This window comes from Panulirus ornatus, chromosome 6 (assembly GCF_036320965.1).
Source record: "Panulirus ornatus isolate Po-2019 chromosome 6, ASM3632096v1, whole genome shotgun sequence".
Taxonomy (NCBI): domain Eukaryota; kingdom Metazoa; phylum Arthropoda; class Malacostraca; order Decapoda; family Palinuridae; genus Panulirus; species Panulirus ornatus.
In genome coordinates this window covers 728,370-743,331 of record NC_092229.1, presented here as the reverse complement: position 1 = coordinate 743,331, position 14,962 = coordinate 728,370, and the positions used below count along the sequence as shown (strand labels likewise).

The 14,962-nt window shown below is 37.6% G+C and overlaps 1 protein-coding gene across 4 annotated transcripts in view; it reads right to left on the bottom strand.

The window, feature by feature from the left end:
* beta-Man (beta-mannosidase) overlaps positions 1 to 14,962 on the bottom strand; it is a 123,556-nt gene that overhangs the window by 59,120 nt on the left and 49,474 nt on the right. For 3 of the 4 annotated variants that reach the window (XR_011712854.1, XM_071662334.1, XM_071662333.1), the window contains exons 7-9: positions 10,210 to 10,356; positions 9,676 to 9,847; positions 9,327 to 9,520 (exon numbers count right to left, since the gene is read on the bottom strand). The exons of the other annotated variant lie outside the window; for it this stretch is intronic. Coding sequence is in view for 2 of the 3 variants with exons in the window: in XM_071662334.1 (XP_071518435.1) it covers positions 9,327 to 9,520; positions 9,676 to 9,847; positions 10,210 to 10,356 (513 nt within the window). In the remaining variant the exon portion in view is untranslated. The remainder of the gene's footprint in view (positions 1 to 9,326; positions 9,521 to 9,675; positions 9,848 to 10,209; positions 10,357 to 14,962) is intronic. 4 annotated transcript variants of the gene reach the window in all.

The window sequence follows — 14,962 nt, the reverse complement described above, 5'->3', positions numbered from 1 at the left end:
ATGTGATGACAGGTCGGAACGGTCACTCCCCAATGTGATGACAGGTCGGGACGGTCACTCCCCATGTGATGACAGGTCGGGACGGTCACTCCCCATGTGATGACAGGTCAGGACGGTCACTCCCCCATGTGATGACAGCTCGTGACGGTCACTCCCCATGTGATGACAGGTCGGGACGGTCACTCCCCCATGTGATGACATGACGGGACGGTCACTCCCCCATGTGATGACAGGTCGGGACGGTCACTCCCCCATGTGATGACAGGTCGGGACGGTCACTCTCCCATGTTATGACAGGTCAGGACGGTCACTCCCCCATGTGATGACAGGTCAGGACGGTCACTCCCCCATGTGATGACAGGTCGGGACGGTCACTCCCCCATGTGATGACAGGTCAGGACGGTCACTCCCCCATGTGATGACAGGTCGGGACGGTCATTCCCCATGTGATGACAGGTCAGGCCGGTCACTCCCCCATGTGATGACAGGTCGGGACGGCCACTCTCCCATGTGATGACATGACGGGACGGTCACTCCCCATGTGATGACAGGTCGGGACGGTCACTCCTTCATGTGATGACATGACGGGATGGTCACTTCCCCATGTGATGACAGGTCAGGACGGTCACTCCCTCATGTGATGACAGGTCGGAACGGTCACTTCCCTATGTGATGACATGACGGGACGGTCACTCCCTCATGTGATGAGAGGTCGGGACGGTCACTCCCCGATGTGATGACAGGTCGGGACGGTAAATCCCTCATGTGAATACAGGTCGGGACGGTCACTTCCCCATGTGATGACAGGTCAGGACGGTCACTCCCCCATGTGATGACAGGTCGGGACGGTCACTCCCTCATGCGATAACAGGTCGGGACGGTCACTCCCTCATGTGATGACAGGTCAGGACGGTCACTCCCCAATGTGATGACAGGTCGGGACGGTCACTCCCTCATGCGATGACAGGTCGGGACGGTCACTCCCCCATGTGATGACAGGTCGGGACGGTCACTCCCCCATGTGATGACAGGTCGGGACGGTCACTCCCTCATGTGATGACAGGTCGGGACGGTCACTCCACCATGTGATGACAGGTCGGGACGGTCACTCCCCCATGTGATGACAGGTCAGAACGGTCACTCCCCCATGTGATGACAGGTCGGAAGGTCACTCCCCAATGTTATGACAGGTCAGGACGGTCACTCCCCCATGTGATGACAGGTCGGGACGGTCACTCCCCCATGTGATGACAGGTCAGGACGGTCACTCCCTCATGTGATGACAGGTCAGGAAGGTCACTCCCTCATGTGATGACAGGTCGGGACTGTCACTCCCTCATGCGATGACAGGTCGGGACGGTCACCCCCTCATGTGATGACAAGTCAGGACGGTCACTCCCCCATGTGATGACAGGTCGGGACGGTCACTCCCTCATGTGATGACAGGTCGGGACGGTCACTCCCTCATGTGATGACAGGTCGGGACGGTCACTCCCCCATGTGATGACAGGTCAGAACGGTTACTCCCCATGTGATGACAGGTCGGGACGGTCACTCCCTCATGTGATGACAGGTTGGGACGGTCACTCCCTCATGTGATGACAGGTCGGGACGGTCACTCTCCCATGTGATGACAGGTCGGGACGGTCACTCCCCCATGTGATGACAGGTCGGGACGGTCACTCCCTCATGTGATGACAGGTCGGGACGGTCACTCCCCCATGTGATGACAGGTCGGGACGGTCACTCCCCCATGTGATGACAGGTTGGGACGGTCACTCCCCCATGTGATGACAGGTCGGGACGGTCACTCCCTCATATGATGACAGGTCGGGACGGTCACTCCACCATGTGATGACAGGTCGGGACGGTCACTCCCCCATGTGATGACAGGTCGGGACGGTCACTCCCCCATGTGATGACAGGTCAGAACGGTCACTCCCCCATGTGATGACAGGTCGGAAGGTCACTCTCCCATGTTATGACAGGTCAGGACGGTCACTCTCCCATGTGATGACAGGTCAGGACGGTCACTCCCCCATGTGATGACATGACGGGACAATCACTGGTGTCTCCCTGGGGTGATAATAATACATGTGGAGGCTGGTCCACTGTCATTAACCACACATTTCCCAAAGTCATGGGATTTGAAGTCTAATATCCATCTTTTACATGGTATGAACACTCTCAGCCTTTATGTTTACTGTGATGAGATGGATCTTTAATGCTGTAGCGACGTTACTGGATGTTAATGCATCAGTCACTCTTGTCTCTCCTCCTAGTGTGTGTATGCGTGTGGTATAGCTGAGGCAGGAGTGTTTATAGTGTTCATGAAGAGGGGTACCATTGAAACAAGACATTACGTCTGGTGATACAACGATGGACAAACACACGGCACATGTTGCCAATTCCCACAAGGTTACTCCTGCTAGTTGTTGCCAAAATGGGAGGAAATACCGACAGTTGTAACGCTGGTTACTAAGAGGCATGTGCTGGTCAGGAGGAAGTCCTCCTAACCAACAGCATTGTCAACTGCCTCATGACAAGAGCTGTGCTCCTGATGCCACACACACACACACACACACACACACACACACCAGCCTCACAACCATGAGGGCAGCTATAACAATACACACTAAGTCTGCTGCAGTGATGACATTACGGTACGTTGGTAATGCTGTAGTATGTGTTCATACTGAGTGTTGTCATATCTATGATAATATTAGTGTCTTATTTATGATAATATTAGTGTCTTATCTATGATAATATTAGTGTCTTATCTATGATAATATTAGTGTCTTATCTATGATAATATTAGTGTCTTATCTATGATAATATTAGTGTCTTATCTATGATAATACTAGCCTCTTATCTATGATAATATTAGTGTCTTATCTATGATAATATTAGTGTCTTATTTATGATAATATTAGTGTCTTATCTATGATAATATTAGTGTCTTATCTATGATAATACTAGCCTCTTATCTATGATAATATTAGTGTCTTATCTATGATAATATTAGTGTCTTATCTATGATAATATTAATGTCTTATTTATGATAATATTAGTGTCTTATCTATGATAATATTAGTGTCTTATCTATGATAATACTAGCCTCTTATCTATGATAATATTAGTGTCTTATCTATGATAATATTAGTGTCTTATCTATGATAATACTAGCCTCTTATCTATGATAATATTAGTGTCTTATCTATGATAATACTAGCCTCTTATCTATGATAATATTAGTGTCTTATCTATGATAATACTAGCCTCTTATCTATGATAGTATCAGTGTCTTATTTATGATAATATTAGTGTCTTATCTATGATAATATTAGTGTCTTATCTATGATAATATTAGTGTCTTATCTATGATAATATTAGTGTCTTATCTATGAAAATACTAGCCTCTTATCTATGATAATATTAGTGTCTTATCTATGATAATATTAGTGTCTTATCTATGATAATACTAGTGTCTTATCTATGATAATACTAGCCTCTTATCGATGATAATATTAGTGTCTTATCTATGATAATATTAGTGTCTTATTTATGATAATATTAGTGTCTTATCTATGATAATATTAGTGTCTTATCTATGATAATACTAGCCTCTTATCTATGATATTATTAGTGTCTTCTCTATGATAATATTAGTGTCTTATTTATGATAATATTAGTGTCTTATCTATGATAATATTAGTGTCTTATCTATGATAATATTAGTGTCTTATCTATGATAATATTAGTGTCTTATCTATGATAAGATTAGTGTCTTACCTATGATAATATTAGTGTCTTATCTATGATAATATTAGTTCTTATCTATGATAATATTAGTGTCTTATCTATGATAATACTAGTGTCTTATCTATGATAATACTAGTGTCTTATCTATGAAAATACTAGCCTCTTATCTATGATAATATTAGTGTCTTATCTATGATAATATTAGTGTCTTATTTATGATAATATTAGTGTCTTATCTATGATAATACTGGCCTCTTATCTATGATAATATTAGTGTCTTATCTATGATAATATTAGTGTCTTATCTATGATAATACTAGTGTCTTATCTATGATGATATTAGTGTCTTATCTATGATAATACTAGCCTCTTATCTATGATAATATTAGTGTCTTATCTATGATAATATTAGTGTCTTACCTATGACAATATTAGTGTCTTATTTATGATAATATTAGTGTCTTATTTATGACAATATTAGTGTCTTATCTATGATAATATTAGTGTCTTATTTATGATAATATTAGTGTCTTATCTATGATAATATTAGTGTCTTATCTATGATAATATTAGTGTCTTATTTATGATAATATTAGTGTCTTATCTATGATAATATTAGTGTCTTATCTATGATAATATTAGTGTCTTATCTATGATAATATTAGTGTCTTATTTATGATAATATTAGTGTCTTATCTATGATAATACTAGCCTCGTATCTATGATAATATTAGTGTCTTATCTATGATAATACTAGTGTCTTATCTATGATAATATTAGTGTCTTATCTATGATAATACTAGCCTCTTATCTATGAAAATATTAGTGTCTTATCTATGATAATATTAGTGTCTTATCTATGATAATATTAGTGTCTTATCTATGATAATATTAGTGTCTTATTCATGATAATATTAGTGTCTTATCTATGATAATATTAGTGTCTTATCTATGATAATATTAGTGTCTTATCTATGATAATATTAGTGTCTTATCTATGATAATATTAGTGTCTTATCTATGATAATACTAGCCTCTTATCTTTGATAATATTAGTGTCTTATCTATGATAATATTAGTGTCTTATCTATGATAATATTAGTGTCTTATCTATGATAATATTAGTGTCTTATCTATGATAATACTAGCCTCTTATCTATGATAATATTAGTGTCTTATCTATGATAATATTAGTGTCTTATTTATGATAATATTAGTGTCTTATCTATGATAATACTAGCCTCTTATCTATGATAATATTAGTGTCTTATCTATGATAATATTAGTGTCTTATCTATGATAATATTAGTTTCTCATCTATGATAATACTAGTGTCTTATCTATGATAATACTAGCCTCTTATCTATGATAATATTAGTGTCTTATCTATGATAATACTAGCCTCTTATCTATGATAATATTAGTGTCTTATCTATGATAATATTAGTGTCTTATCTATGATAATATTGGTGTCTTATCTATGATAATATTAGTGTCTTATCTATGAAAATACTAGCCTCTTATCTATGATAATATTAGTGTCTTATCTATGATAATATTAGTGTCTTATCTATGATAATACTAGTGTCTTATCTATGATAATACTAGCCTCTTATCGATGATAATATTAGTGTCTTATCTATGATAATATTAGTGTCTTATCTATGATAATATTAGTTTCTTATCTATGATAATACTAGTGTCTTATCTATGATAATACTAGCCTCTTATCTATGATAATATTAGTGTCTTATCTATGATAATATTAGTGTCTTATCTATGATAATATTAGTGTCTTATCTATGATAATATTAGTGTCTTATCTATGATAATATTAGTGTCTTATCTATGATAATATTAGTGTCTTATCTATGATAATATTAGTGTCTTATCTATGATAATATTAGTGTCTTATCTATGATAATAGTAGCCTCTTATCTATGATACTATTAGTGTCTTATCTATGATAATATTAGTGTCTTATTTATGATAATATTAGTGTCTTATCTATGATAATATTAGTGTCTTATCTATGATAATATTAGTGTCTTACCTATGATAATATTAGTGTCTTATCTATGATAATATTAGTGTCTTATCTATGATAATATTAGTGTCTTATCTATGATAATACTAGCCTCTTATCCATGATAATATTAGTGTCTTATCTATGGTAATATTAGTGTCTTATCTATGATAATATTAGTGTCTTGTCTATGATAATATTAGTGTCTTATCTATCTTATCAAGTGTTTTGGGAGCAGCTGAATGAGTGTGTTAGTGGTTTTGATGCACGAGACCGGGTTATAGTGATGGGTGATTTGAATGCAAAGGTGAGTAATGTGGCAGTTGAGGGAATAATTGGTATACATGGGGTGTTCAGTGTTGTAAATGGAAATGGTGAAGAGCTTGTAGATTTATGTGCTGAAAATGGACTGATGATTGGGAATACCTGGTTTAAAAAGCGAGATATACATAAGTATACTTATGTAAGTAGGAGAGATGGCCAGAGAGCATTATTGGATTACGTGTTAATTGACAGGCGCGCGAAAGAGAGACTTTTGGATGTTAATGTGCTGAGAGGTGCAACTAGAGGGATGTCTGATCATTATCTTGTGGAGGCTAAGGTGAAGATTTGTATGGGTTTTCAGAAAAGAAGAGTGAATGTTGGGGTGAAGAGGGTGGTGAGAGTAAGTGAGCTTGGGAAGGAGACTTGTGTGAGGAAGTACCAGGAGAGACTGAGTACAGAATGGAAAAAGGTGAGAACAATGGAAGTAAGGGGAGTGGGGGAGGAATGGGATGTATTTAGGGAATCAGTGATGGATTGCGCAAAAGATGCTTGTGGCATGAGAAGAGTGGGAGGTGGGTTGATTAGAAAGGGTAGTGAGTGGTGGGATGAAGAAGTAAGAGTATTAGTGAAAGAGAAGAGAGAGGCATTTGGACGATTTTTGCAGGGAAATAATGCAATTGAGTGGGAGACGTATAAAAGAAAGAGACAGGAGGTCAAGAGAAAGGTGCAAGAGGTGAAAAAAAGGGCAAATGAGAGTTGGGGTGAGAGAGTATCATTAAATTTTAGGGAGAATAAAAAGATGTTCTGGAAGGAGGTAAATAAAGTGCGTAAGACAAGGGAGCAAATGGGAACTTCAGTGAAGGGCGCAAATGGGGAGGTGATAACAAGTAGTGGTGATGTGAGAAGGGGATGGAGTGAGTATTTTGAAGGTTTGTTGAATGTGTTTGATGATAGAGTGGCAGACATAGGGTGTTTTGGTCGAGGTGGTGTGCAAAGTGCGAGGGTTAGGGAAAATGAGTTGGTAAACAGAGAAGAGGTGGTAAAAGCTTTGCGGAAGATGAAAGCCGGCAAGGCAGCAGGTTTGGATGGTATTGCAGTGGAATTTATTAAAAAAGGGGGTGACTGTATTGTTGACTGGTTGGTAAGGTTATTTAATGTATGTATGACTCATGGTGAGGTGCCTGAGGATTGGCGGAATGCGTGCATAGTGCCACTGTACAAAGGCAAAGGGGATAAGAGTGAGTGCTCAAATTACAGAGGTATAAGTTTGTTGAGTATTCCTGGCAAATTATATGGGAGGGTATTGATTGAGAGGGTGAAGGCATGTACAGAGCATCAGATTGGGGAAGAGCAGTGTGGTTTCAGAAGTGGTAGAGGATGTGTGGATCAGGTGTTTGCTTTGAAGAATGTATGTGAGAAATACTTAGAAAAGCAAATGGATTTGTATGTAGCATTTATGGATCTGGAGAAGGCATATGATAGAGTTGATAGAGATGCTCTGTGGAAGGTATTACGAATATATGGTGTGGGAGGCAAGTTGTTAGAAGCAGTGAAAAGTTTTTATCGAGGATGTAAGGCATGTGTACGTGTAGGAAGAGAGGAAAGTGATTGGTTCTCAGTGAATGTAGGTTTGCGGCAGGGGTGTGTGATGTCTCCATGGTTGTTTAATTTGTTTATGGATGGGGTTGTTAGGGAGGTGAATGCAAGAGTTTTGGAAAGAGGGGCAAGTATGAAGTCTGTTGGGGATGAGAGAGCTTGGGAAGTGAGTCAGTTGTAGTTCGCTGATGATACAGCGCTGGTGGCTGATTCATGTGAGAAACTGCAGAAGCTGGTGACTGAGTTTGGTAAAGTGTGTGAAAGAAGAAAGTTAAGAGTAAATGTGAATAAGAGCAAGGTTATTAGGTACAGTAGGGTTGAGGGTCAAGTCAATAGGAAGGTGAGTTTGAATGGAGAAAAACTGGAGGAAGTGAAGTGTTTTAGATATCTGGGAGTGGATCTGGCAGCGGATGGAACCATGGAAGCGGAAGTGGATCATAGGGTGGGGGAGGGGGCGAAAATTCTGGGGGCCTTGAAGAATGTGTGGAAGTCAAGAACATTATCTCGGAAAGCAAAAATGGGTATGTTTGAAGGAATAGTGGTTCCAACAATGTTGTATGGTTGCGAGGCGTGGACTATGGATAGAGTTGTGCGCAGGAGGATGGATGTGCTGGAAATGAGATGTTTGAGGACAATGTGTGGTGTGAGGTGGTTTGATCGAATAAGTAACGTAAGGGTAAGAGAGATGTGTGGAAATAAAAAGAGCGTGGTTGAGAGAGCAGAAAAGGGTGTTTTGAAATGGTTTGGTCACATGGAGAGAATGAGTGAGGAAAGATTGACCAAGAGGATATATGTGTCGGAGGTGGAGGGAACGAGGAGAAGAGGGAGACCAAATTGGAGGTGGAAAGATGGAGTGAAAAAGATTTTGTGTGATCGGGGCCTAAACATGCAGGAGGGTGAAAGGAGGGCAAAGAATAGAGTGAATTGGAGCGATGTGGTATACCGGGGTTGACGTGCTGTCAGTGGATTGAATCAAGGCATGTGTATGGGGGTGGGTTGGTCCATTTCTTTCGTCTGTTTCCTTGCGCTACCTCGCAAACGCGGGAGACAGCGACAAAGCAAAAAAAAAAAAAAAAAAAAAAAATCTATGATAATATTAGTGTCTTATCTATGATAATATTAGTGTCTTATCTATGATAATATTAGTGTCTTATCTATGATAATACTAGTGTTTTATCTGATAATGTCTTATCTATGATAATATTGTTGGCTGATTTGGTGTTTTCAATGCACATGATCACGATATATCGGGCTCTACCTGAGGTAGTACATAATGTCTACACAACGAATGATATGTATTTCAATTTTCCATCTGTACTGATAACAACATATAAATAACTAGCTATGTGACAAACTAGGCTTAAAAAACAATAGAATATAATAATTGTGAAACGAGGTATGAAAGTGTAAGCAACAACTGTACCTGAAGTGACATAGTAATGAACAACATTAATGATTGTAATTAAACTAAATGAGTAACTTACTAATTAATTCAAATTTCAATATTGGCAAGAGTGATAAGGGTGGCAGGATTATCATGAAAGTACGACAAAAGGAACGTCAAGAGTCGCACACCACTGAATGACTACGTACAGACGCTCAAACTTAATAACAAAATGAAAAGTAATGATAACAAACAGATGATGTTATAACGATGATGACCGACCCTCGTGGATACCTCATAAAATGTGTCGGTCTCGTAGATGCCACCTCCCCACACACGTAAACAGTTATGGTGGGCGTCGGCTGCTGCCTGCAGCAGTTGGCGGGTGTAGTGTGGGGAGACGAGCTCAGGCAGAACGTGCGCCGGGATCCAGTTGCTGCCCTTCATGAACATGTTCACGTTGTTCACACGAACACGGTAGTGTCGGCCTGCAGCCAATATGATGATAACTGTATCATTTTTATCTATTACATGTGACATGCATTTGCTCATGACTTGATGAGAGTAATTCCCAACCGAGGTCATAGTGACCAGCTAGCTGTTCATGGCTCACTACAGCAACACATAACGTAACATAACTTACCTTTGCCTGGTTCGTTGGGATCCACCAAGTCTTGGTTGAGCTCAACAGTTCGGAATGCGACACCAACACTCTTACTGGAAGTCTCGTATTCATTACGATGGCTCCAGACAACAGTCAGCTGGTACAGTGGTTGATAACCATAGCCATTGGGCCACCACATCTCCACCTGACCCTACCATAGTAACCCCACTTCCTGGACTTAACATAAACATTAAGGTTTTTGCCTCAGCATTTATTTCACTTTTTTTTTCACTAGTCCCCGATAGTCCGGCATCATGAGAGATGGTCATTTCAGCTGCCTTCACTTGAGTCAAATGTTGTAAGTCACATGGGTTGAGGCGGCAGTATTTGCTCAAGTGATTAAGTGACTTACGGCAGTGATGAGGCCCAGCCTGTACGGCTGCCAGACCCACGCCGGACTCTCGGGAAGCAAGTGTCTTCATTACAAAAATAATAATAATATACAAGATTTTGCAACTTTCTGTTTATGAAGTGTTTGACAGTCAAAAGATCTTAGCCAATGATATGACGCACCTCCTCTAGGGTGAAGTTGAAGGCAAGAAGGGCCTCATAGTCCTTAACTGAGGCAGTGACGATGTGCTTCACGCTGTATATATTACCCAGCGACACTGTGACACTGCCACTCACCTCACCAGACTTAACTGCTGCATCAAACCACACCTGTGGGAAGGTGGCTGGCTCAATATGACATGAGAACATTAATGATCAAGCTGTTACCTGGCCACTTCCTTCATCTCATTATCATTCATGTTTCTCGCCGGATAAAGTCATTCATTTTTCAGTCAGAAAAATTCTCTCATGGAAACAATGTTGTCTTTTACTGTTGACGAACATAAATAAAACAAAGACAAAAAAAAATAAAGCAACAGAATACTGACTCCTTCCCAGGATCTTTATGACGGCAGAAGAAATCAGGTTGTTTATGACAGCAGAAAAAATCAGGCAGTTTAAGAAAGCATAGTACATTAATTCGTCTATGACAAGAAAAAAGGGGCCATTTATGACGGCAGAATCAACCAGGCTGTTTATGACAGTATAAGACATCGTGCTGCTGATGACATCAATAGAAATTAGTCTATTGATAACAAGAGAAGACATCAATCTGTTTACTGCAGCAAAAGAGATCAAGCTATTGATGAGAGCAGAAAAGATCAGGCGTTTTATGATAGAAGAGAAAATCCTGTTTATGACAGCAAAAGAGATCAGGCACTTTGTGAGAGCAAAAAGTTGAGAAATACAGTGTTAAGAGAGAAACTGCTAAGAAACATAGTATTCAGAGAGAAACAGTGTTATGAAACAGTGTTAAGAGAGAAACAGTGTTAAGAAAGAAACAGTGTTAAGAAAGAAACAGTGTTAAGAAACATAGTGTTGAGAGAAACATAGTGTTGTTAAGAAACAGTGTTAAGAAACATAGTGTTAAGAGAGAAACATAGTGTTGAGAGAAATATAGTGTTAAGAGAAAAACATAGTGTTAAGAGAGATACATAGTGTTAAGAGAGAAACAGTTTTAAAAACATAGTGTTACGAGAGAAACATAGTGTTAAGAGAGACACGTAGTGTTAAGAAACACAGTGTTAAGAAAAAACATAGTATTAAGATAGAAACATAGTTTAAGAAACATAGTGTTAAGAGAGATACGTAGTCTTACGGAACATAGTCTTAAGAAAGTGCTCAGAAATATAGTGTTAAAAGAGAGTGTTGAAAATCACAGTGTTAAGAAACAGTGTTAAGAGAAACATAGTGTTAAGAGAAAAGCATAGTGTTAAGAAAAACAGTGTTAAGAGAGCAACATAGTGTTAAAAGAGAAACAGAGTTAAGAAACATAGTGTTAAGAAAAACAGTATTAAGAGAGAAACATAGTGTTAAGAGAGAAACATCGTGTTCAGAAAGAAAGTGTTAAGAAACAGTGTTAAGAGATAAACATAGTGTTAGGAAACAGTGTTAAGAGAGAAACAGTGTTAAGAAACATAGTGTTGAGAAAGAAACACAGTGTTAAGAGAGAAACATAGTGTTAAGGGAGAAACAGTGTTAAGAGAGAAACACAGTGTTAAGAACCACAATGTTAAGAAAGTGTTACGAAACATAGTGTTAAGAGAGAAACAGTGTTAAGAAACATAGTGTTAAGAGAAATAGTGTTAAGAAACATGGTGTTAAGAGAGAAACATAGAGTTAAGAAACATAGTATTCAGAGAGAAACAGAGCGTTAAGAAACATAGTGTAAAGAAAGCAACACAGTGTTAAGAAACGTAGTGTTAAGAGAGAAACAGAGTTAAGAAACATAGTGTTAAGAGAGAAACAATGTTTAACATAGTGTTAAGAGAGAAACAGTGTTAAGAATCATAGTGTTAAAAACATAGGAAACATAGTGTTAAGAGAGAAACAAATTAAAAAAAACAGTGTTAAGAAACATAGTGTTAAAAGAGAAACTGTTAAGAAACATAGTGTTAAGAGAAACATAGTGTTAAGAAGCATAATGTTAGGATAGAGAGTGTTAAGAAACTTAGTGTTAAGAGAGAAACAGTGTTAAGAAGCATAGTGTTGAGAGAGATATAGTGTTAAGAAACATAGTGTTAAGAGAGAAACAAAGTGTAAGAGAGAAACATAGTGTTAAGAGAGAAACAGCGTTAAGAAACAAAGTGATAAGAGAGAAACAGTATTAAGAAACATAGTGTTAAGGGAGAAACAGTGTTAAGAAACATGGTGGTAAGAGAGAAACATAGTGTTAAGAAACAGTGTTAAGACACATAGTGTTAAGAGAGAAACAGTGTTAAGAACATAGTGTTAAGATAGAAACATAGTGTTAAGAGACACGTAGTGTTAAGAAACATAGTGTTAAGAGAAAAAACATAGTATTAAGATAGAAACATAATGTTAAGAGAGAAACACAGTTTAAGAAACATAGTGTTAAGAGAGAAACATAGTCTTAAGAAAGTGTTAAGAAATATAGTGTTAAGAGAGAAACAGTGTTGAAAATCACAGTGTTAAGAAACAGTGTTAAGAGAGAAACATAGTGTTAAGAGAAAAGCACAGTGTTAAGAAAAACAGTGTTAAAGAGAGCAACATAGTGTTAAAAGATAAACAGTGTTAAGAAAAACAGTATTAAGAGAGAAACATAGTGTTAAGAGAAACATAGTGTTAAGAAAGAAACATAGTGTTAAGAAAGAAACAGTGTTAAGAGAGAAACATAGTGTTATGAAACAGTGTTAAGAGAGAAACAATGTTAAGAAACATAGTGTTAAGAAAGAAACTCAGTGTTAAGAGAGAAACATAGTGTTAAGGGAGATACAGTGTAAAGAAACATAGTGTTAAGAGAGAAACACAGTGTTAAGAAAGAAAGTGTTAAGAAACATAGTGTTAAGAGAGAAACGGTGTTAAGAAACATAGTGTTAAGAGAAATAGTGTTAAGAAACATGGTGTTAAGAGAGAAACATAGACTTAAGAAACATAGTATTCAGAGTGAAACAGAGCGTTATGAAACATAGTGTAAAGAGAGCAACACAGTGTCAAGAAACATAGTGTTAAGAGAGAGACAGAGTTAAGAAACATAGTGTTAAGAGAGAAACATTGTTTACCATGGTGTTAAGAGAGAAAGTGTTAAGAATCATAGTGTTAAAAACATAGTGTTAGGAAACATAGCGTTAAGAGAGAAACAAATTTAAAATTACAGTGTTTAGAGAGAAACAGTGTTAAGAAACATAGTGTTAAAAGAGAAACAGTGTTAAGAAATATAGTGTTAAGAGAGAAACAGTAATAAGAAGCATAGTGTTGAGAGAGACACAGTGTTAAGAAACATAGTGTTAAGAGAGAAACAAAGTGTAAGAGAGAAACAGTGTTAAGAGAGAAACAGCGTTAAGAAACAAAGTGATAAGAGAAAAACAGTATTAAGAAACAGTGTTAAGGGAGAAACAGTGCTAAGAAAGAAACATAGCGTTAAGGGAGAAACAGTGTTAAGAAACATAGTGGTAAGAAAGAAACATAGTGTTAAGAAACAATGTTAAGAAAGAAACATTGTTAAGACGTAGTGTTAAGAGAGAAACAGTGTTAAGAAACATAGTGTTTAGAGAGAAACATAGCATTAAGAAACAGTGTTAAGAGAGAAACAGTGTTCAGAAACATAGTGCTCAGAAACACAGTGTTAAGAGAGAAACAGTATTAAGAAACAGTGTTAAGAGAGAAACAGTGTTAAGAAACAGAGTGTAAAGAGAGAAACAGAGTTAAGAAACAGAGTGTTAAGGGAGAAACAGAGCGTTAAGAAACATAGTGTTAAGAAAGAAACAGTGTTAAGAAACATAGTGTTAAGAGAGAAACAGTTTTAAACATACTGTTAAGAAAGAAACGGTGCTAAGAGAGAAACAAAGTTAATAAACATAGTGTTAAAAGAGAAACAGTGTTAAGAAACATAGTGTTAAGAGAAACATAAAGTTAAGAAACAATGTTAAGAGAGAAACAGTGTTAAGAAACTTAGTGTTAAGAGAGAAACAGTGTTAAGAAACAATGTTGAGAGAAACATAGTGTTAAAAGAGAAACATGGTGTTAAGAAGCATAGTGTTAAGAGAGAAACAGTGTTAAGAAACACAGTGTTAAATGAGAAACATAGTGTTAAGAGAGAAACAGTGTTAAGAAACACTGTGTTAAAAGAGAAACATAGTGTTAAGAAACATAGTTAAGAGAGAAACAGTGTTAAGAACCATAATGTTGAGAGAAATATAGTGTTAAGAGAGATACAGTGTTAAGAAACATATTGTTAAGAGAGAAACATAGTATCAAGCGAGAAGCAGTGATAAGAAACATAGTGTAAGAGAGAAACGTAGTATTAAGAGAGACACCTAGAGTTAAGAAACAGTATTAAGCGAGAAACATAGTGTTAAGAGAGAAACATAAAGTTAAGAAACAGTGTTAACAGAGAAAGTGTTAACAAACATAGTGTTAAGGAACATAGTGTTAAAAAACATAGTGTTAAGAGAGAAACAAAGTGTGAAGAAACATGGTCTTAAGAGAGAAACAGTGTTAAGAAACAGTATTAAGGAGAAACATGGTGTTAAGAGAGAAACAGTGTTAAGGGAGAAACATAGCATTAAGAGAGAAACAGTGTTAAGAAACATAGTTAAGAGAGAAACAGTGTTAAGAACCATAATGTTGAGAGAAATATAGTGTTAAGAGATAAACATAGTGTTAAGAGAGAAGCAGTGATAAGAAACATAGTGTTAAGAGAGAAACAGTATCATGAGAGACACCCAGTGTTAAGAAACAGTGTTAAGAGAGAAAT